This window comes from Choristoneura fumiferana, chromosome 4 (assembly GCF_025370935.1).
Source record: "Choristoneura fumiferana chromosome 4, NRCan_CFum_1, whole genome shotgun sequence".
In the NCBI taxonomy this organism is placed as follows: domain Eukaryota; kingdom Metazoa; phylum Arthropoda; class Insecta; order Lepidoptera; family Tortricidae; genus Choristoneura; species Choristoneura fumiferana.
Window position 1 is genome coordinate 14135019 of NC_133475.1, and position 24546 is coordinate 14159564.

Consider the following 24546-nt stretch of genomic DNA (forward strand, 5'->3'; position numbering starts at 1 on the left):
TATTAAAAATATTTATGTGACTTACAAACATACGCACCCCAAAAGACTAGCAGAACAAACCTGGCTATGATTTTTTCTGCCATCTACGTCATGTGACAAGTAGTTATCCTCTCTCGTTTCCCATAAGTTCATTTGCCATGACATCTTTTACATTAAAATAAATTATTTATCATGATATATTTTAGCATGAAAAGAAAGTATGTATTGTACATAATCTACGAATAAATATAAGTCAGGAATTGTAACTGCGTTAGAAACATGCCCTTGCGTGTAGTAGGCGGGGCTTAAAAACCGTGTTCTGCGCGTCATTTTGGCGTGCATCTGACATTGCATCACGTACGCAAACCAATCCCTGCATGTTTTCTGAATTTTAACCAATCAACATGCAAGCACGGCACGTCTATTTGCAAACTCGAAAATGATTCGTATTTGAATCATAAGTCGTTTTGGTTTAAAGTATGGCAACTTTTTGTGTGGAATTTATTCTGAGTTACGCTTCCTGACTTATTATTTATTAGTAGATTATAATCACCTATCCAATGACGGCAGATTAGCAGATTTCACGGCTTGAGTCTTCCCACGCAGTCGAGGTCTAAGGATCTTTTGCTTATAGTTTCCCGTTAATAACTCTTTGAAAATCCATCCTCTTGTAGTCGGTGCGCTATCAGTCTTGCTTAATAAAAATATCTTGTCATATAAACTTTATACCATTCCTGCCCCACCACCGCTTATATCATATCCTAGCTTTGTGGATAAGTAAGTACGTATAAACTAAACAATACTTACTTGAAACACAATGGCTTCTCTCTTAATGTCGGAGAAATCCTTGAAAATGGTTTGGACGATCTCTAAAAACTTTTCCCTTTGTAGAAAACTCGGCCCATCCTTCTCAAAGTAATCGAGAAAATCGTAGAGCAGGAAATATGTTCCTGCGGAAAAAAATACAATTTATTAGGATAAATACAATATATGTGTTTGTAAAATAACAAACATTGTTTGTACTTGTCAATACATGCCATCCAATTAATTGTGTGTACTTCTCTTAATGAAATACAACCACTTAATTACGAGACCATAAGTTCTGCGGAGAATGTCCTTCTAAATTGTAATTCTATTAACATTATCAACGTAAAAGTGTGTGAGTGTGTGTATGCGTGTATGTTTTTGTTATTCCTTCGCGCTAATATGGCTAGACGAACTAAAAGAATTCCGTTGCTCACTCGCGACCATGATAGCTTCAGTTCATGCAGAAAGAAATTCTTTTAGTTCATTGATATGGACGTCCGCAAAGTAACGCCTGATTCAATAAATTATGGCTGGACGAATTGAAATGAAATCGATATAGATAGTAGAGATTTGAAAAACACATTAGCTACTTTTTATCCCAATGCCCACAAGATCCATAAAAAAACCCAAAATTCTACATGAATCTTTATACAAAGAACATAAAAGAGTCAATCAACTTTAATGTTTTGTTATAGTGTCCCGTCAGGAGACATCAATGATACACTTTCTTAGAAAAATGTTTGCAATATAATTCATAGGAGATGAACCATGAAGGAATTGCCTTAACACTGTCACAACTTCTAACTTTTAGTGGATTAGTGGCTTTTGGGTCAATCAACTTTTTAGTGTAGCTTGTTGCCATGGTAACTTCCCCTGAGTTACTTATTGTAAGTTTGATTTTATCTCCATAAAACCCACGATGTGTAATTTTAGACACTCCCATAAGAATGAAGCGATTATTATTTATTTAAAATTTGACAGCAAGACCCAATGATTTTCGCGAGTAAAGCCACGGGTAGAAGTTAGTCGCAAATAATTGTTTTTTGTTTGTCTGTACCTAATACAAAATGTCGGGAGGTTCCTATCTGGCGCTCGGTAAACATCGTTACTCGTATAAGCCGGCTATTGTAGCGAAAAACAGCGTGTTCGCTTCATCACCGACTTTTATTATAAGCTTGACAAAATTTGTTACCATGCTGCACACCCAATGGTAGGTAGCTTACAAAATAGTGTAGTCGACATGGATGGGAGGCTGGAAAATACTGCGATATTTTTTTTAATTGCATTTTTATAGGTTAAAACTCAAAAAAAGAAAGTGAAGGGAGTGAAAGTTGGGTATGGCAGAAGAAACATGAAAGCAGAATAAATGCAGTTGAGATGAGAGCGTTAAAAAGTATTATAGGAGTTAAACTGAGTGACAGGATAAGAAATAGTGAGATAAGGAAACGTTGTGGTCTGAAAGAAGATGTAGTGACAAAAATTGAGAAAGGTATGCTGAGATGGTTTGGCCATGTCGAGAGAATGAACGAAGAACGATTGACGAAAAAAGTGTATGAGGCGAGTGTGAATGAAAGTGTTGGAGGGGTAGACCTAGGCGGACGTTTCGAGACCAAATCAGGGACGTCTTGAAAAAAGGCCAGGTCAAGAGTACCCTAAACCGAAGAGCATGTATGAAGGGAATAATGAAAGTGGACGAAGCGAAACAAGTATGTAAGGATCGTAGCAAGTGGAAAGAAGTGGTCTCTGCCTACCCCTACGGGAAAGAGGCGTGATTATATGTATGTATGTATGTGTAAAACTCAAAGTTTTATCACCGTTTTTAGGTATTCGCTTTTAGTTCTTAAAGTAAGAATATTTCTCTTTTGTTCCTGTTTTCTGTGTCGCTTACTATTTCAGGTGTACAATAAAAAGTCATTGTATTGTATATTTTGCATAGGTACTATATTACACAGGTACAGTCAAACCATTTGATTATTGACGCACCGTAGAACGTTCTCACAGTAAGTGTCCGTAATAAATTCCCTTGTCAAGCAATGCGATGTCACTGTGACTTTTTCAACAAAAAGGTTCACTGGGTCACGATTCAGTTGGTTCTCGTGTACAGTCAACGTAATAAATAAGTGAACACTTTTGTACCTTGCCACTTTAACGTCATGTTTAAAAAACCATACGAAATTGTGTAACGACTGAAAGCGACAAGGTACAGAAATGATCACTTATTTATGACGTTGACTGTACCTATGACATAGGCGACTAATTTTCATTACTGTGAATGTAGCGGTTGCAAATTCATAATTTTTTCCCTATCCCGTACGAATGTATCGGGATTTTCGGGATAAAAGTAATCTGTGTGTTATTCTAGACGTCCATCTATCTACATACCAGATTTCATTCAAATACTTCTAGATATTTTTAGCGTGAATGAGTAACAAACACACGCCATACTCTCGAATTCAAATTTATAATACTCGTACTCCTTTATTGGTAATATCATTATTACATGTCACGTAATAATAATAGGATTGTAATAAAATATATGCGAAAATTTTGATGATTAGATGTTTGTATATTTATTACTTCATCACGCCAAAACAGATTAATTATAACCTAGTATACCACAAGGATATCTAACACAAAAGTCTAATAGAAAGTGATCAAATGATTTGAAATTTTACAATTGTATAGTAAAATTTAATGTGAACAAATTTGACAGGCAAAAAAAACCATTTTTTTAGCATAACCTACCTATTCATTTAATTGAAATTATTTTAAAAAAAAGTGTTAGAAAGGTAAAGTTAAATATAAAGAAAAAGTCAACCTTCGTTCAACATCGCTTAACAATTTTACAAGTTTGCTTTCCAATCGAAAATTATTGAACTTTTAATTCAGTCAGCAGATGCAAAATCTAAACTGGCTCAAGATGATTGCGATTTAGATGGACCTTGCAGAAAGTGCTAGTACCACAAAAAATAATTATTTTTAGTACAGTGCGCTAGCTCCTTCTCTTGTAGCTCTGTATAAGCCAAAGCTCGCGGCGGCTCTAACGAACTGGTTGACACGTCATCGCCCTAATCGGCCCAACAAACCGGCAACCACGCTTGTTACTGTTTAAAGAGATAACAAAAATGCCTCTATTCCTTTTACTGCCCGCGCCATGGCGTGCCTCGCTGATTTACTGAGGGGGTCGAGCAAATGACTAATTGATTTAGATTGCTGTATCTTTTTTAACTGTTAAACTTACTTTTTGTTTGATGGGCGAAAGTTGAGTTTCTGTGTTTAACTGCTTATTAAATAGAGTAATAGCTAATTAAGCTCTGTTTAGTACCTATTATCAAGTTGTATGGATCTTTACAATGATTTAGCATAAAATCTTGAACTCTAGATGATGATAGGGATAAATAAAATACATATCAATAAATAATAAAAAGTGGTCAAGCGTAAGTCAGTCTTAAGGGAAAATTTAAACATTGTAATTTGTCTGTCAGCGGTTGTATCACGAACTTAAACGGGTAATAGGTAGTCAGTTTGATTTTTTGAGATATATTATAGAACTCTCGATGCTCGAGTCCATTTCGCTCTTGTTTGTTTTTGTTCTTTTTCTATAGCCGTTCTAGAAAATTTCCAAGTTAGTATACCATGCAGTCTCCATAGTGTCGAAATTACGAATAACAAAAGAAAACTGACTTTATCTGCTCTAGGGAACTAAATAAGAACTAAATAAGTTTACAAATCGAAATAACTATCGTGTTAGTATATGCCCACTGATTACTTAATTGTTAGATTTTAAATTATAATGCATATATTTTTAACGCCGTACCTAATTTGTTTTTATTCACTTGCATAAGCAGTGATGTTCTTACTTACGGCACTTATTATTTCATAAATCATCCTTATCATAGTAAAGAAAAGCGTCTCAAGTGAAGCAATTACTCAGATTTTACTGAATTTATGTTTCTCATAGCAACAAGTTAAAAGGACTCATAAATTTGTTTGCAAATTAGGTGTCGTAAAAAGTTTCGACTTTTTCTCTTCACTTTTTACTTCGTAATGACATTGAAAATGAAATTATTTGTGTCCATAAAAGTCGACAATAACAGTGTTTTTTTGGATCCGTGGATAGGATTAGTCAGTATTAGTACAACTCTAGACTCATCTCATCCTGTTTTTTGGTCAGTATTAAAGTCAAAAATTTGGAACAATTATATTTTTTCTTTTAGAAATATAAAATTTTACTCGCAAATGTGACGAAAAACATTGTAGGTATGTCGTACGGGCGGTACTAGCCCTCAGCCCTCAGTTTTCGACTTCGGGCTTCTAATGGACTCTCGTTTGTAATTCCTTATTTACCGCCCTTAAGACACTATGTACTAGCGGGTAGTCCCAAATCTTTGTGAGAAAAAGCCAGCTCTTTGAGGTTTTTCTTTACCTTGGGGACATTGAAAAACATTTCTCGCGTCACGTTAAAGATAATAACAACAATCACAACCTCAAAATCATGAGTGTCACATTTCACTACTAAAAAACGAATTAAAGTCAGAAATCACTAAAATGTACAAAATAGTTGCATTATGCCACAATTTAAACACAGAAGGGTAACACTGGCAATTATTTTCACAACAAAAAGCTTTCATGTTTCTGTTAAGCAACTGAACGCTTATATAATTAACTAGCAACCATTTCCCTTTGTTTAGCTCTACAACCATGAAACGCTCCCGGCAGGTTTGTAGGTAACAAAGTTCTTTGCTTTCATTGTTACCTTCCTTTAATACTTTTCTGATCTAGATCCACTATGTAGTTTTTCTTGGATATACACACTGAAATGTCTATGTTGCCTTTTTTCAGGGTTCCGTAACCGAAACGAGGCAAACGGAATCTTTTTGCTGTCACTTCGCTATACGTCTGTCTTTCATAGGGCTGTATTTGGGTGCCCCTTGAAATTTCGACCAACTAATTATCGAATTTCATTTCATCGAAAACGATATATCGAATATTCAATACTAATATTTTCTCTTGGAGTAATTTCACTTCATCGAATAGTCATTACATATTACAACAATTATTATAACAACAGTACAAAGATTATTATTTGCTTAAAAATACATTTCATCAGCTATTTATGAGACAGAACAACTAAAAATCGCTGTTTATTTCATAAACGTATTATTATAAAACACTTTTATTTCATAGTTGATTTGATTACATATTATAACAATATATTCTACTAGTTTTAGTGATTTCGATTTAGTGATTTGTTTGCAAAATATTCAACTATAAATTTCATCAAAGTCGAGCGCCCCCCCCCCCCTTTAAATATAAACCGGTGGGTGGAAAAATTTGAAAAAATCAGGGTGGTAGAAAGTATATGAAACTTACAAGGAAAACTATAAAGATTAAGTTTTCTTGAGAATTATTAGTAGTTTAAAAGTAAATAGCAAGCAGCCTAAGTTATAAAATATACCTAAACTTGGAATATTCCGTACAAAATACGAAATCCTTAGAAAAAATATACTTAATTTTTTCGTAATGGGTACGGAATCCTATTTCGGGCGTACCTATCCGACACGCTCTTGGTTGTAATTATCATTTGTCAATAATAATAATTATGCAGTATATTTACCTCCATTATCATTACGAGTTTCAGATTTGTATGTTTAATCATTACAGAAATGGGCCGCCACACAAATACCGTTTTGTTTTCGCCCTATCTCCATAATATTTAAACGTACAAATCACAAACACAAACACACAAACAATCACAAACAGTCGGGACCCATTCAAATCGTGACCAGCTCAAAAATTCTTGGTTGACGGTTGAACTTTAAATTAGCTACTTGTCAGAGCTCTTGACCACTAGATTTATTTTCTTCCTTTTAGCTTTTAAGGCAGTCGGGTTTGTTGATTTATTAAATTTAATGTTTTATTTCTGACTGCTTTTACCAGCAGTTGTGTTTAAATTAAACTTTAATGCAAGTTTAATTAGCTGTGTGGGACTTAATTAATGCTTCCACAGCAGGCGTAGCTGTGTTTCATTCCACAGACGAAGGTGATCTTCAATTATAATTTATTTTCACTACCATTTAGTAAACGGATGTCTAGTGTCAAGATAACCTTTTACCCCGGGAAAGATAAGTTTGTATGATTCAAAACATTTTGTAACAAGTAGGTTTTATTTTTCATTAAAAATTTGTGTACTCGTATAACTTAGTTTAGGACTAGGTCAATTGGTGTCAAATGCCCCATGATATTTATTATTCTTATTATTATATTTTTCAACATATTTTTATATTTAAAATAGTACATATATATTTTTTCTAAGGTAAATAATTAGTATAATGTTGTTATCTCGTGAGGTAAGTAGTAGAATTTCACAGTTTTAAACCATCCTATCAAAGGAAAGGAGATTCAAGGATATTTTGCTAATTCCTCTATGATATTGTCTCATCGAAGAGCCCCTCTTACTAAGATTAATAGGTAGGTACAAAATAAATGGAGTAAGTAGTAAGATTTATTTAGAGTATTTAGGTGAAATAAGTAGGTACCCAATGTGTATTATCAAATTTAAAATATTCTCATAATATTATGTACAGTCGAACCATTTGATTCCTGACCGACCATAGAACGTTCTCACAGTAAGTGTCAGAATAAATTACCTTGTCAAGCAATGCGATGTCACTATGACTTATACTACGAAAAGGTTCCACAGTGGGTCGCGATTCAGTTTTTTCAAGTGTACCAATTTGTCTAATGGAATTCAAAAATGTCGATAAAAAATACAAATAAAAAAAAAGTAAGACTGGTCACAACTTGCTTCTTTGTTCCATAATTTCTCATTATCTAACTAGTTAGCTCAAAGAGATGAAGCATTTTTTTATCATTTTCATTTCGATTGTTCACTTTAAAATTTTAATTAAAAAGCGTTTTGCCACGCAAGACCTCCAGAGTCCTATAAAACCGCATGTAATTCAACCCCCTAGTAAATAAGAGGATAGATATAATTACAAAATGAATTCTCACATTTTAAGTATTAACTAGAACCCCCCTAATGGGGGTGCGTGGTAACAGCGTTGCCTCCTCCCGTGGGTGAGGGGGGAGAAGCTACGTGGGCGAGTCTGTAGTACCTGATAGTACGTCTCTGGAATCCTACAGCTATTGTTGTGTCTACGCGGGTCGGCGCATGCGTGCCGCAAGGCGCCGGGCAGGTGTAAAGAAACGACCTCGAATTCCCTAAGACATAGGTGACACTTCCAAAAGTTCTAAGAATCAATGCCTGCGCATTTAAAGACTGGGTATGCTTAAATCGTCAACGTATAGACACCTAAATATTACAATAAACTCTGGATTTTAATTAAACATAATTGATAAATTCCAAATGGAATAGAAAATAAAGTGTTATTACAAAATTCTCAATGTCAGGGTAAGTTTTATGCTAGTAATATAATAGTGTTTAAGTACTTAAGAATTTAGCAAACTGGCAGTTTTTTATATTAATAAGCAAAATTTACTTAAACACTAGTTAACTAGTGAGATAATATGGAAACTAAACGTATAAAAAATGGATTACCTTCATCTTGATTACTTCCGAGTAATACTTCAGTGTTGTGAAAACTGCCTTCTTTCATCATAGTGTCGGGATCTTTTGGTAAAAATACTCCATCTACTGTTGGAGCTGAGGGGAATCCCAATATGCCAGTATATGAGTTCCATTGCTGCACGGAGATCGTTTTTGCGTCGACGCCTCGCATACAGTCCATCACTAAGCTCGGGTCAGCAGCTAATAGACTGCTGTTACAATTACAATCGTCAACCAAAGCTTTTCCAATACCTTGAGCACGTTCTCCGGTCATCCAACTCCAGGGAGCGTTCAAAGTTCCAGACTGTAATATACCCCGTTTAAATAAACCCTTCATTTCAGGGGAAAGCATATGCAGACTTACGCTCCCTCCACCTGCTGATTCTCCAAACAATGTTATTAGCTCAGGATCGCCACCGAAAGCTTTTGCGTTCTCTTTGATCCATCTTATTGCCAATTGCTGGTCCCATAGACCCATGTTACCCGGCGCTTCTTCACTGCCAGGTGAAAAGAATTTATTTAAATATAAAAATCCAAAGGCTCCAACTCTGTACTGCATGGAAGCCACTATTACATCACTTGACGATGCCATAATGTCAGCTTTATATAGATCAAGGGTAGCCGTACCGCTCATATACCCTCCGCCGTAAATCCACACTAGTATTGGCACTTTCGGCCTCTCAGTCAGAGGCTTGTCTTGATGATGGCGCACTCGTAAATGTTGCGGCACCCAAATATTCAAATACAAACAGTCCTCTGATATATTAGTATTCGGGTTCCACATTTCTTCACCTTCAAAACCGGGGAAGTATTCGTATCGTTCTTGATAACAGCTATTAGGCATAGCTGTAGCCTCTAGAACCCCATGCCATGGTTCGATTGCGACGGGCTTGCGAAATCTTAGTGGCCCCAGTGGTGGTTTGGCAAATGGTATTCCAGTGAATATGTGCACCTCACGACCCATTACTGTTTTGGCGTAGCCCTTAACAAGGCCACTTTTAGTTTCTACAATTAGCGGGTCGTTATGGAAGTTTTTTGGTACAGGACTAGTAGTTGGAGTAGTTTGTGTCGTGGACGTGGTCGTGTCATGGTGGCTGGCCCACGACCGGCCTCTCACGCCCGACAGAAGGAAACACACTAAAAGCTTCGTGAACACAATTTTGCTATTGCAGATCATGTCGAATATTTTTGTTTTCAATGGCTCACTAACGAGGCATATTGGGATATAATCGGAAGTAGTCTGCTAACTTGATAAGGCGTTTATTGAAACACATTTCTGAGTTACGACGATTACCTGCGAAAGAAAAAAAAAGTAAGTAAAAATGTTCTTATCAAATTAGATATTATTAAACACTAAACGGCAATCATATATAATGCATTTGGCATTAAATGTCTTTTGATGTAGAAATAAAAAGTTAAATAAACAAGTAAATAAATATGTAAAAAAGAAATTCGCAGCCTAGTTCAACACTGTCCAAAATCCTTCCGCATAATTCGGTCATACGAATGGGCTATAAAGAAAGGGTCCATAAAAATATGACTGACTGCTTAATAAGCTGCAGAAAATATATCTTTGGCAATATGTAGGGAAAAAGTTTTTATGGCTTCTTCCGCAAAATGAACATGCTGTAAGGATTTTTTTCTCATTAAAAACCATGCTTAAATATGTCTTGTGATAACGTTAGCCAGCTAGTGTTTTAGTACTAAAATCTGACAATTATTATAAATTTGAATCTCACACGAAAAGATTTAGTGAATAATTCTTTTCCATCTTATTCACACACATCTGTATACGGTTGTTGTATGAGGATCTCCCCTTTAAAAGTTAATGATAGTTATTTTTTGTTACCGCAGCCATAGATAATGTACACTGCGAAAAAAACATGTGTTTACCAACTATTAAAGTTAAGACAGACAGCCAACTAGGGATTTAGTATAAGGACCCGTTTGGCGCCCGTTGGGTTACCCTAAAAAGGTAAAAGTAAAGCATAATATATACCTACCAAATTCAAGTTAATATCAATAATAAATGGGTCCATATTGGTTCACATAAAATTATTTTTCTTATATTTTGTTTTACAAACACTTTGAGTTCATAATAATCACTCTTCATAATTTTTTCCTCATACCTTTTTTGCTCATACATTGTTATTACTAACATCGGAACTCATAACAGACAGTGATCATATTTTTTTACTAATAATGTCATTAATAACAACATATTTCAACTCATACTTAATGTTGTTTTTCAGAAAACTTTCCTTCATAACAGACAAATATTATAATTTTCTTATTAATAATGGCATTATCAATCATTATCGACCTCCTTTTTTGAAGTCGGTTAAAAATGGTCACCCATAGAAAATGCATACACACATAGACATTAAAAAATCAAGTCTAGAGAGACACGTACCAGTCCCAGAACCGCACGAGTTTAAAATGAAATCAATAGCACAAATTCTCTTTGTTTTTCATACTTAGTTCAAATTCAACCCTCTTCCGTTGGCTAGATTTGTTAAACGGAAAGAGTTTTACTGCCATGAAAATGGCAAATCAATCACAATCAACTTGTTAGATTGAGTGGCTCGGACGGCTGTAATGGCGTTATCCGGTTAAGTGATAACTGATAATAAACACTAGTCTGCGGTCAGAAAGGTCAATACTTTATTATCTTCTAGGCTCGGCTTGAAAAAAGTACCTACTCAAGGTGCTAGAAAACTTATAGAAGTTCATAGGTTAGTTATGTTTTATGTATGATTTTATGCGTGAAAACAACATCGGATTCTATTTTTTAAAGAGGTTTAATAAATGTGTGTACTGGTTTGAATGTGCGTACTGATTAAATTACGGTATTTTGCTTAAAAAAAAAGAAGTTTATTCAAAAGGTAACATAGGTATTTAGATCGAATTAATACTGTCACGCTCAGCGGCTAGAGGGTCAGCTTGTAGGAGAGAAAGTAAACAAAGAATTATTGACTAGATGTATTATGTTTCCTTTGCTACAAAATAGTTTAAATAAATAATAGGAGTATTTTTATATTCCGAAGATAAAGAAATCGTAATTGTAGATTTTACAACAAGATATAAAAGGTCGTTCTTTACTAGGTACTTATATAATTTCTTTTCCCTGCCTAGTAGTGGTGCCTGGTACTAGTAGTTATCTAGTGATAAAATTCTTTGATTGCTTGGCAATACGGAAATCTGTAGGAGGCAAAGGTACGAGTAGTAATGACAGCGATAACAAACTATAACCTATAATTTCTTTTTCTATAAACAAACATATCATTTTTCGTAAATAGGCCGCAATGGGCACGTTTACACGTTTTTTTAATTCCACTATTTGCCGAAAGCCACTTCTCTATGATAAAGGAAACAGTCTGGAAATTCATGAATCGTATATCTTACGCAACGTAGTTCGTGCCCGATCGTAGGCCACATTCAACAGATAGTCGATCGAAACTTATTATCAATTTACAGCGAAGAGTTCTTGCCCAAGCTTGGGGTAGAACAGTCATTATTTCATCGGACATTTTGAGCGCTCGCCGGGGAACTATAACCCTGAATGTGTTGGGTTCAGATTGCGGGTAGGGAAATTTTATTATTTCAAGCTTGTAAAATATGTATGTTTAAGCTGGACGTTGCGTTTAAGCGAGTAAGTTTGTGATCAATGGGTTCTAGTGATTTGTGACGTACGACGTAAATAATACGTACATACGTATGAATAAAATATTTGAGATTTTGTGTAAATTTGAGAGTATGACAAAAGGTACGAGTAATAATTTCTTCGGTCCCAAAGATTTTAAAACTGGTTTGATTTCAAGATTTTTCCGTAGATATCCCGTGGGAATATCGTTTAAAAATAGGTATGTGTTAGGTAGGTAACTACCTACATACCAAATTTCATGCTCTAAGCCTAGCGGTTGTTATTTCGAGATTTTATCCCTATCCCGTGGGAATATCGGGATAAAAAGTATCCTATGTTTTAATCCAGGTTATAAACTAACTTTCCGCCAAATTTCATCCAAATCCAAAAATTTTCCTAAACCAGCATTTGAGTACGCCAGCCTGATGTTTGTGAACAACTTATTTGTCCCTTGTTTTACTTATATGTTTATTGTAGTTTTTTATTCTTGTTTACTTACAATAAAATATATTTATATATCTTAATTTTATATATGTGAGTATATTTGTGTATCATTCCGCGAGTCACAGACGGTTCTGACAGAATATCGCTGCAGGCGTTTAACGCCCTCAGCATAATGCTGAGTCAGCGGCCTTTCACTTTTGCGAGGACACACAAAATCATATATTTTAATTTTTGTATTTCTTTTTTATTGTTTTATTTGTGTTTGCTGTTGTTGTTTTTTAGTTTGGTTGTATTTGTGTGTCTTTGTGAACGTGAATAAATGTCTTCTATTTCTATTTCTATTTCTATTTCTTAAATCCGTCCAGCCGTTTAAGCGTGAAAAAGTAACAAACATACTCACTCACTCACTCACTCACAAACTTTCACATTTATAATATTAGTAGGATGTGGACGGACACGTCGTGGGGAAATTCGGTTTTACACTGCTTTTCACATCGATTGCGAGGAAATTAAATAGCAAAAGTGGAAACAATTGGTCACTTACATACAGTTTTTATATATAAAAATATATATTTTTATATATAAAAACAATTTATTCAATTAAAATAAATCAATAAAACTATATAATAATATATAAATTGATTTTCAGTTCGAATAGTTTGATAGTTTCATATCGAATATATATTTAATATATAATGAATTATTAGAAAAAATATATAAACTTTTATTATTTGTAGCTGTGGCACTGCTGGTCTTAGACGAATATTTTACTTTATGCACAAGAGCATAAAAAGTCATTTTAATTTGCCTAGATCCATAAATTTATACGAAGTTTACGACCAGGACAAATGAAAAAAATAATTTTTTGCTTTCCATTTTTAATCTACAGGATAAAAATCTATTTGAAGCACTTAATTTTTTTTACTTTTACCGTCTGAGATACTTTCCTAAAACACTTCTACCTACATTTTAAACTAACCTTAAAATTTGAAAACTGGCTCTTTAACGCGGACGTCACTGACCCAAGTCAAATTCCACTTTCAATTATAAACTTATAATAGAAGCGCCAAATAAATTCATCCCATGTATGACAAGTAGAGCATATCGGCGAACCGTTTGTTGGATCAGTGGATCCCTTGCGAGTAGTCTACGATGTAAATTAACTTAGGGTTACTCTGTATGCAGACTGTCAAGCCGTCCGAGACCCGGCACACACAACTCTGCGTACCTCCTACAAGTTTACGAAATGGGTTGTCGTCGCTAACTTACCCCGAGTACCGACGTACTGTCATTAAATTCTCGTCTCCGCGGAACCGGTGAGGGCACTCTTGGAAATAATTGGCACCCTGTATAACATGTTACGCTAAGAAATTAGGTCAAGTCGCGGTTTGAAATTTGGATTAATGGCACTTGTTGGGTTTAATGGCGGGATTCGCGCGTTGCAGTTGGTTTTGATTGATTTATTTAAGAGTTTTTTTGCTAGTAGGTACTATTAACACACTACATACATAAAACTGCATAATATAAAACAGTATTCGCTTCGTTAACATTTTCACAGGACTTTAAAAAAGTTATTGACTTAATGAACAGTGGCGTAGCGTACCTTGGCGGGGCCCCGTATAAAAATTTGTTTTGGGGCCCTTATGAAGGGTAAAGATTTCTCACAAAAGAAAAAAAAATGTTTGCATGAAATTAAAATAAATATTTTGAGAGAGAGACAGAGAGAAAAACATTTATATACACATATTCGATACACGTAAAAATACATTAGATGGAAAAAATAAAAATAACATCGAATAGTATAAAGTGGACCCCACTCAGCATAGTGTTACGGCAAGCCGCAACGCTGTTTTTGAGTGGGACCCATATTTATTCATCATAATTATCTATCTGTCACTTTTTCCAAATTTTTTACAAACGCTTACGCACTTCGGGGGCCCCCGTGGCCCGGGGGCCCCGTATAATTGATACGGGAGATACGGCGGTAGCTACGCCCCTGTTAATGAACCACACATCTTATCGATAAAGTAGGTAATTCTGTAAATTCAGATAAAAGTACGACGCAAGAATATAATTTACTCCATTGAATTACTTTAATAAAATTAAGGTCGTCCGAATTCAATTCAGCACGTAAATAGGTACAATAACTTGGAAAATTGTGCAAGAGCGATACTTAACTTGACTTGATTTGAGAAGCGACCCTTTTTCATAATCCATTTCCTACGCAATTTGAATTATTGTTAACACGTGATACCTAACAATGTCACGTAATAGAAGCTATATAATTATTAGAACAACAAAAGCTTTTTCATTTAATAATAAAGTAATTTCTAGGTGAGAAAATGCTATTTGCCTCGGAATCGTCAGCAAACATCCGTTTTAAGGGCTATTTCCTTTTGTCGGTTCCCTCACAAATGTATTTCTTCACGCACTCCAAAGCCGCTACCGATTTTGTCAAGTGAATTACAGGCGACTCCTCCTTCAGGGCAACACATCCATACTTACTCCATAATTTTTATTAACAAGAAAAAATAGCGCAGGGAATGTTTCATAACAATATGGATCCTAATGTTGCTCTAACAAAACATTTCGACTTAACGAAATTAATGAACCCAAACTAAGTCAAAGTAACCTTGAAAACTTTTTACATTATATGATAATTTACTTTACTACACACTCTAACTTATTTTCGATATTTTTTTATTATTGTACAGGTCTGCACGTCATCGTAAAAATATTATACCTGCGTATATTTATTATATAAACACTTAAAAGTTGAGAAATGCGAGGTAAGTGGCGCAAATAAGGTCAACGCGAAGATGCCACTGAACTGCGTACGTAAGCATAAGTATTATGTGTTACCTGCTGAGCCTACACAAGATATTACATTTGATTGAAAGATAAGAGAAAAAAATATATAAAGTAACTGAATAAGGTGGCCAGAGACGAGAAAAGTGGCGTGGGGTGAGGGGTTAGAAAGAGGCCGGCGCGCGCCGTTCGATAAATCGATGTGGGACTAGAATGCTATGCGGTGGGTGGCCTTGAGGTTGCAGCCTGCAAGACACACCCCCGGGTTTCAAGTTCACTGCCAACGCATTGCCTTCAAGCCCTCAAAAGAAATTTGGCCTCTCATTGCCCTAATTTTGCTGAGAGCTAAGAGCAGTAAGTAAATTTAGCACCACGAAGTTGTATGTTCACTGTTTTGAAAATTATAATTCTTAGTAGGTACCTACCTAAATAAAAAGCGACACTGTTTTTATAATGACTGTAACATAAATATTTTTTTATAATATAAGAAAAAGCACTTTATTTCGCACTAGCTTTTGCCCGCAACTTCGTCTGCGTAGATTTCGATATTTACACAATACTCGTACTCCATAGTACCTAATGACAGTAATGACATTTTCTCGGATCAGGCTTGATACGCTCATTTACTCGAAAAGCGCTTTCTCCAAAAGGGCACTTCTTTAGAAGGATCACTTTCTAGGAAGGTAAGGTACACTGTCAATTAAAGTGCACAACCCAATAGGTACACTTTCACAAAAAGTGCATTTTCTCAGATAGAGCACATTCTCATATGTATTATAAATGCGAAAGTAACTCTGTCTGTCTGTCTGTTAACTTTTCGTGCTTCAACCGCTGAACCGATTTAAACAAAATTCGGTATGGAGATAGTTGGAGTCCCGAGGAAGGAAAGGACATAGGCTACTTTTTATCCCAGAAAAATGCATAATAGGTACCCGCGAGATAGCGATAAGTGAATTCTGCGCAGTCGGAGTCACGGGCAACAGCTAGTAAGATATATTTTCTGAGAAGGTGGGCTTTCTCAAATTATGAACAATCTTTATTAGGTACCTATTAATAAATCTCTTAATAAAACCGGGCAATTGCATGTCGAGCCATGCTCAGTATTGGGGGGACGCATAAGTTGGAACTCTCCGAGCGATTATTTACGTCACTGTTGGTTTTGTCGAAAAATGGTATTTGAATACCACTACCATTTTTCTAAGAATTATTTAACGACATCCCACACAGCGGGGTGGGAGTAAAAAAAAACACCCCACTTTGTGTGACACCTTTTGTCCACCCAAATCACGGTATCACAGTAATTTTGTATTATAAATTATTACGTTATAGGTTTGATTTTGGTCACAATGTCGCGATGAAATTTCAAAATGTCAGAGCATCAGAGCCAAAAAAGTTGCGGACGCTAGGTGGCGCGGATGTCGTGCACAGAGCCAATAACCTGGCCGGGGATTTTCTCGACAGTTTAGTAAAGTTGACAACAAAATCCGTTCAGCCGTTCTCACATGATGCGCGGTCAAATAAGCGACAAACAGATAAACAGACAAAAATTCTATAAACCGTTGGAGCGTGTTCTGTTATCGATTCCAAGTATCCTCAGCCAACTTTTTTTCGGATATCTTCCATGTACAGACTTTCGACCCTCTTCAACTTTATTATATGTATAGAAGATATAGATAGATAGCAATAAGCGAAGAGATCTCGTTAAGTCAATAGTATTATAAACATTTACTTTTGTGGCTAAAGTGAGAGGTATAATTGTCGCTTGAATAAATCAAACGAAGATCGAAAAATTCAGATCATCAATTTTTTGTTTCGGTAACGCGTTAGTTGAATTGTTTAATAGATTAAAAAAAACCGACACTAACACAGATTACTTATATATCAAACTTAGAAATTATTTAAGGGTCAAATCAAAATAAAAACAGCTGTAATGTCACGTAGCAACAAGACGGGTTACAACTAGTCTCCGCTCACTTTTGGTCCCTGGTGATGGCACCTGCTGAATTATTACTCCGAAGATGTCGGAGACAGACTCAGAGATTCATACCTCATCTGGCATGCAAGCTGTCTCCTGAGGTGATGATTGAGACTCGTGAGATACTAGCTTATCCAATTTTGATTTCTATTTATTACTTTGCATATTCAACAGCGCTATTTTATGTGTACGGTCGGTTCCCTAACTTATGTATCCACTTTTTCATACTCCTCGCTTGTTTTCGAACAGTATTTATCGATGATATGGCAACTTGATACGAGTTATTTTACGATAATGCCTTCCTGTGACACTTGCAATTTATTAACTCTTATAGAGTAATGCTAAAAACTCGATAATATTTTGACAAAGGTTTACACGTTTTCCCGCAGTAGTGAAGTGACTCGATAGTTAAAATTGAGTGCACATAGATGTAAATGGCAGCCATCCTTTTTCTAGACGTGCAATCAGTCTCACTTCCATGTCGCTTTTGCATGAAAAAAAAAGCGGTACGATAATTAGACAGGTGCACGATAAAATGAGAATGACCAAAAATATGTAAGATGTATTTGTAACATATAAGTAGATTGATTATCTTTAATGAACTACCGATATTTCGACGCAAATTCGAATTGAGAATCATGGGTAGAGGAATAATTAACCATAAATCATTAAACTGTTTTAACTGACTAAAATAGTGAATGAGAGCTCTACACTTTATGCTAACATACAAACTGCTATGCAGTTTGGCAGAGGTATATAGAGATAATTATTTCTGTACTTCTTTTGGACGTAAAAAACATGTGGCCTCCCAATCTACCTGTAAATCTATGTTTGCCAAAAGACAGTATAAAGCGCAGTCGGCATATATCTATACCAACGTAAACAAAATAGTCAATATTCATCAATTAATCCTATACAAATGTAAGATGAAACTAACTACATGGCTGAAACAACTAAGCTATGATGACACGGAGCTATTATTGTACCGAGCTAAATATTAAGTGTACCTAATATGTGGCATCACACACACACACACACACACACACACACACACACACACACACACACACACACACACACACGCACACATGCACACAACCATCACCGTTATTTAGTGTATTAAATTAAGAATATAAGTAATTTTTCATATTGTAATATTTCCTGTATATACTTACCTATACTTAGTTATGGAGGAGCGGGGATCCTAACACAGGTTTACATACCTAAAAGGATGTCCCTACCACTAAAGGAAATTGTAGACTAGTTAATATGGGAAATAAACATTTTTTTCATTCATTTCATTTTCATTTTGTTATTATAAATAATTACAAAGAAAGTGATTTGTTTAAATAACAAAATCGTTTAAAAAGAATAAGTGTGTTTTCTTATTCTGCCAATTACCTAACGCGATTATTTCGAAACGACAACTAAATAATAATTGCCAAAGCACCACTAGAGACAGCGATTTTTAATAACTCCCCAGAGTTTTTGGCAAAGTTTGAATTAGTTTTACGCACGAAGGCATAAACAGAATATGTTGGAAAAGTTCCAGGCCTCGTTTCAATCTCATTTTCATGGAAATCTGATAACATTCTTCTTGCAGATTATATAGAAAAGTAGGAGGACGAAACAAAACCTTAATGTTAATGTAAACACAGTTTAATTTACTAAATATTATGATTTTGTTGTATTATGTCGCACAATTAGTTGTTTTGGTTGAAGTCAATATAAAGCCTTCCCTTTTGAGGTTAAAATTCGAAGTACGTGATAATAGGATTGGATACTAATTAAAATATCCGTCTATATAATATATGGCCAAAGGTTTTCATAATATTGTTTTTGATTAGAAAATAACAAAGTACCTAATTACTTATTTACTCATCAACAGACCACGTCGTTTCAAAACTGCTGAGCTAGTTAGTGTCTGCTATAAACATTATTTAATGCTACCTACTGCTTTTAAGTTCTACGAGAACTATAGTACCTACTTAGAGAATCTTTGAGATCTAGCCCAGTGGAGTTGAGCAGTAAAGTTTGCAATCATTAAATTTTAACTTTTCACCAGGGAAATTAACACGGCAACTCACGCATCGCATTATTAATTTAACTTGTTACTATGTAAGGCTCTTTTTTTAATATTATAATAACAACAAACTGCAAATAAGAATCCACAGAACTATATTTTAGTGCATAGCTCCAGAATTTGGCGTGGGTGTTTTATATACAGCGTTAATGAAATCGACAATTCTCAATATTTGAAATGGATATAGAAAAAAAATGCAAATCCCGAGTTAATGTAAATATCCCGCAAAGCGATAATGTTTGATAATAAATTTCAATACCTGAGCAATAACATACAAACGAATGAAAAAAATTTTTTTTTTATGAATGTTGCATTTAGTTATACAAATTCATTGTCTTTGACAAGAGATTGTGTGTAACATGTTATTTGAAAAATAATAAACGAACAGTCAGTCTGTATTCTATAATTATTTACAAACTTGTTACCTACCTTTTTTGTTTTGTATTTCTTTCTTTTCAATCGTACTTGGTCTGAGTTTTTGTTGCCTTTGCAGTGTAGTATTCAACAAAAAAAAAAAGGTTGGCAGCTCAGTTTTTTTCTTTTTACCTTCACAGCTTTTAAATATTTGTTACTTTATGCACTTTGTCTTATTTATAGAGTATGATTTTATCGAACACCTACAGTACTTTGATTCTAGCATGGTGCGGGTGACACTTGATGTACGTTTCGTTTTACACAAGATTGAGGATTTACTATATGGGTGTAGATAAAAATGTTTACCTAAAAATTATTTTTTAATCACTGAAAAATAATACTTATTATCAAATTACGTGGTAGTCATGCAGTTATTGTCCCTTTCTCTGGCCTTACGTTTCGTATTAGTATGATGGTGATGATGATGATGATGATGACGATGGTGATGATGATGGATGGTAATTTGAATAAATTTATAATAACAAAGTTACATGTCGTCAGTATTAGCAAAAAATAGTCGGTTCTGGCACTAAAAAGCGTAAAAACAAAAAATATTACAAAAAATAGAACCGACTACAAAAAACCATGAAAATAATTTTCTACCAGTGAAGTCGGTGCCTCAGCACGAGCCAGCTGGAGTGATTGAAGCCCAACATACTCGTATAGTTGTAGGTGAGGTAGACGTTTATAGGTCCACTCCTGCTGTCTCGTGCTGAGGCACCGACTTCAGACTGATAGAAAATTATTTTCATGGTTTTTTTGTAGTCGGTTCTATTTTTTGTTATTTTTTTTGTAATAATCTATTTACTATTATTTGTGTATATTTTGTGTAAAAATAATTACGAGTTAAATCCGGTATAAGAATAAGGGAACTATATTTTCTAGTCACCTAATTTTAGATGTGTCACTAACCGGGTATACCCTAATTATAATATCTGTCCCTAAGAAATATATTATAGTTATCATATAATCAAAACTGTCTCTAAGTCATCAGAATAATGTAAGCCTTATATAGCAATATTAGCAATTATAGTTTGATCATCAAAATTCAATCACCAAAATAATAGATCTGTCACCTAATAAATATATCTGTAGGTACCTTAATTAAATGCTTCTACCTTTAGTATAGTTATCTAACAATTAATCAAAGCTAACTCGCGTGTACTGTGCTAAACTTACTAATGCAAATAGACTGATATGATGTTCAAAATACACACGCTTTAAATGTTCACAGTAGTATGTCATCTACTTACAAACTTCTAGTAAACTACCAACACACCTCTAGCCTTTTCATTATTTTATTCGTAGTTGCGATATTGCGTTCAAATAAAGCTCTGATAGACTCAAGAAATAAAAGAGTAACCGACACAGTCACGCCCTGTCGCTCGCTCTACGAGTATGAACCAACTATGGCACAATATTTTCCCCTTATTTTATACGCGTTTCGTTTTTCCAATTCTAGTACACGTACACCGGTATTTAACCAAAACATGCAATCAGAGTTTACTAATACATGACGTGACGTGACGTTACGAGCAAAAGACGTGAAGGGCATCACTCATAATTCAAAAACTATAAATTGTACAGTTCGTTACCTACGTTAACCTTCGTGGTAACGCTAATCGCAGAATTATGTGTCATTAATCTAATAATTCGGTAGGTGTAATAGTAAAGTTGTGGTACAGTTATACTAACTATAAGGCGTTTCGACTGTTTTATTAGTTTTGCAAGTTACAAAAGGAATGCTAGAAATTTCGAAGACAGGGCCAGAAGAATATCTCGGCCTCCAAATGCAGCTTTTGCGTTTGATTTTGTTTAATCTCTTTAAACCATTTAAAGAGTGAAGATCTCTTACGACTCATGTCATGTTTAAATAGTTAAATCTATTGAGTTATATGACAACGCCGCGCCGTAAACAATATGAATAATGATTATTTAAGTAATCAAAAATAAAGCTCATGTGTTTAAAGTAATTTGTATTCTATAAAATACCAGGTGACAATTGACATCAACTGATCTATCACCAAACTAAGCAAAGCTTATACTAGGATTCCAAGCAACGGATAAACAACGTTTAAAGATAAATACACACTTATATACTCGTACTATTACATGTCACATGAGTGAGAACAAACATTCGTATTATTCATACAAATATCTGCCCCAGCCGGGAATCGAACCCGGGACCTCGAACTTCGTAGTCAGGTTCTCTAACCACTGGGCCATCCGGTCGTCATTGTGAGAACGTTGTCAAAATATAACATATTCCACGTTTTTTTTTTTGGTACGTAACTAAATAGGTATAAATTTTATATTGAAAATTTAGTTATCTAGAAGTTATGTATTTAGTAAACACTCAATCACATAATAGATAAATATTGGAATAAATATAAGTAATCAATTTTTTTCTGATGCGAAAGGTATGATACGTCTTTATCGATTTACTCGTATTTTGATAAAAAACACGCGAATATTTTTTATCCCTAGAATATCCAAAGTCCCGCAGGACGTAAACGAAGTAGGTAGCGAACTGAAAGTAACAAATTATCTCAGTTGAGATCACCATTATGTATGAATCTATACTATCTACATAATGTAATGTCACAGAAGCACCTATTACAGTACGTGTATGTCTAAATATTTTCGAAAACCAAAAACGCTTCAGTCGATAGTACGCACCATTTTGCCATTCCTATAGTTGAAAAGCTCAAATTGATGCTTTCCACTGGCGAGCTAACGTAAGCTATTTATTACGGTGCGGATCTCGACAACGATCGGACTTAGTTTACGTTTTAATAATAATGGACACGCGAACAAATTAACGTTTTTTCGAGGGGACAAATCCGTATTCAGTATTCGCAGATCATTTTGTTTAGATTTTTTAAATACTTTTTTATACCGTGAATGAATTTAAAGTACGCCGCAACAAAATTACATGAAAACGTATCAAAATTTCAATTTTCATTTGCATGTTAACAATGTTATAACAGGGTGTAAAGTAATAACTAAACCTTACATATATCTAATGTGTTAATCTTTTGTGACTCGGATCATGGAAATGTCACCTAAATCAGATTTTCAAGTTGCGGTATTGGATACACAGGAATATTAATAGATATAGAGTAAATGGCTTTGCACCCTCACACCCTGTTCACCGTCCTTGTTTCTATTTTCGCCGAGTCAAGCCTCGAAGGACAGTTTGGCTAAGTAATCGGTTTAAAAATGCAAATTGACCTATACCTGCTAAAGTTCACTTAGTGCCTGTACTTTGTTTATTCAGCTTTACCGTTCATTAGTAACAAGATCTTCGTGTATTCAAATGTTCTACCCTTTGTGCCTGATACTTAAATAAGAAGGTACACGAAAACATTTACTGTTTTAATCAATTGGTATCATGCGAAAACTAGTTCAAGCGAATCTACGTATATAATATAGGACCACTTGAATAGAAGCGCACTAAAAATGGATGATATTGAAATAGCGAAAATCAGCAAGAAGATTGGTATCGATCTCCAGTTCGTCCGATTTTTTTAGCAATCGTTCCGTGATTATTTTTTGTCATAGATTGGTGCCATAAAGAGGCTGGACCTGTCCGAACAAATTGGTTATCTACGCAAAGACGCCCACGTCTTGCCCATTCGATGGTCCTTTGTCAGCTCCCATCCTCAACCCTAATTATAGCACAAAATATCCAATTTTATTTTCTAGGGACAATGCAAGTAGGTCATGTAGACAGGTCGTCTATGAATAGACTACTTGCATCTATTGTAATATTCAGAATAATGACGTCAGAGTGAGTTTCTATTTACGGAATCTGTTTTATGCTGTTTGGGTTTCGGTTAAAGTAAAATATCGGCCAAGAACGTTTCGGACACCCCGAAATAGGGTTCCGTAGCCATTACGAAAAAATTAAGTAATATTTTTCTAAGGATTTCCTATTTTGTACGAAATATTCCAAGTTTAGGTATATTTTATACCTTAGGCTGCTATTTACTCTTAAACTACTAATAATTCTCAAGAAAACTTAACCGTTATAGTTTTCCTTATAAGTTTGATAAACTTACTACCATCCTGAATTTTTTCAAATTTTTCCACCCACTGGTTTAGATTTTAGAGGAGTGAACGCCCGATTTGAACGAAAATTTGCACTTTAAAGTTGAATATTTTGCAAACTAATCACTGAATCGAAAAATCGTGTTAGCAACTCCCTAATGGTTTTAAGAGGCCTATCCAATGATACCCCACACTACAAAATGGGATCAGAAAAAAAATCACCCCCACATTACGTCTATGGGAGGTACTTACTCTAAAAAATATATCTGAATTTTTGAATGTACTATTTTGTCGGCATAGTTTACATATATATGTATTCGTGCAAAATTTACAGCTTAAATGATAGTACCTGAGCAAAGCCGCGGACGGACAGATAGACAGACAGACATGGCGAAACTATAAGGGTTCCGTTTTTGCCATTTTGGCTACGGAACCCTAAAAAAGCATGTTTTACCGTGCATTGGTACACATACACATACTCTCCTTTTTTGATAATACTGGACTCATTAGTAACTATTCTTTAGTTTTAACTCAAGACCATTGCAGTCAACTCATTCAAACTTTTTTTTTTTATTTGACTGGATGGCAAACGAGCAAGTGGGTCTCCTGATGGTAAGAGATCACCACCGCCCATAAACATCTGCAACACCAGGGGTATTGCAGATGCGTTGCCAACCTAGAGGCCTAAGATGGGATACCTCAAGTGCCAGTAATTTCACCGGCTGTCTTACTCTCCACGCCGAAACACAACAGTGCAAACACTGCTGTTT

The 24546-nt window shown here is 34.9% G+C and overlaps 1 protein-coding gene across 2 annotated transcripts in view; it reads right to left on the reverse strand.

The window, feature by feature from the left end:
• The window catches only part of LOC141427515 (acetylcholinesterase-like), a 64549-nt gene that overhangs the window by 20035 nt on the left and 19968 nt on the right, over positions 1–24546 (reverse strand). For both annotated transcript variants that reach the window (XM_074087037.1, XM_074087036.1), the window contains exons 2-3: positions 8348–9650; positions 787–929 (exon numbers count right to left, since the gene is read on the reverse strand). In XM_074087037.1, coding sequence (XP_073943138.1) covers positions 787–929; positions 8348–9533 — 1329 coding nt within the window. In that variant the 5' untranslated portion in view covers positions 9534–9650. The remainder of the gene's footprint in view (positions 1–786; positions 930–8347; positions 9651–24546) is intronic.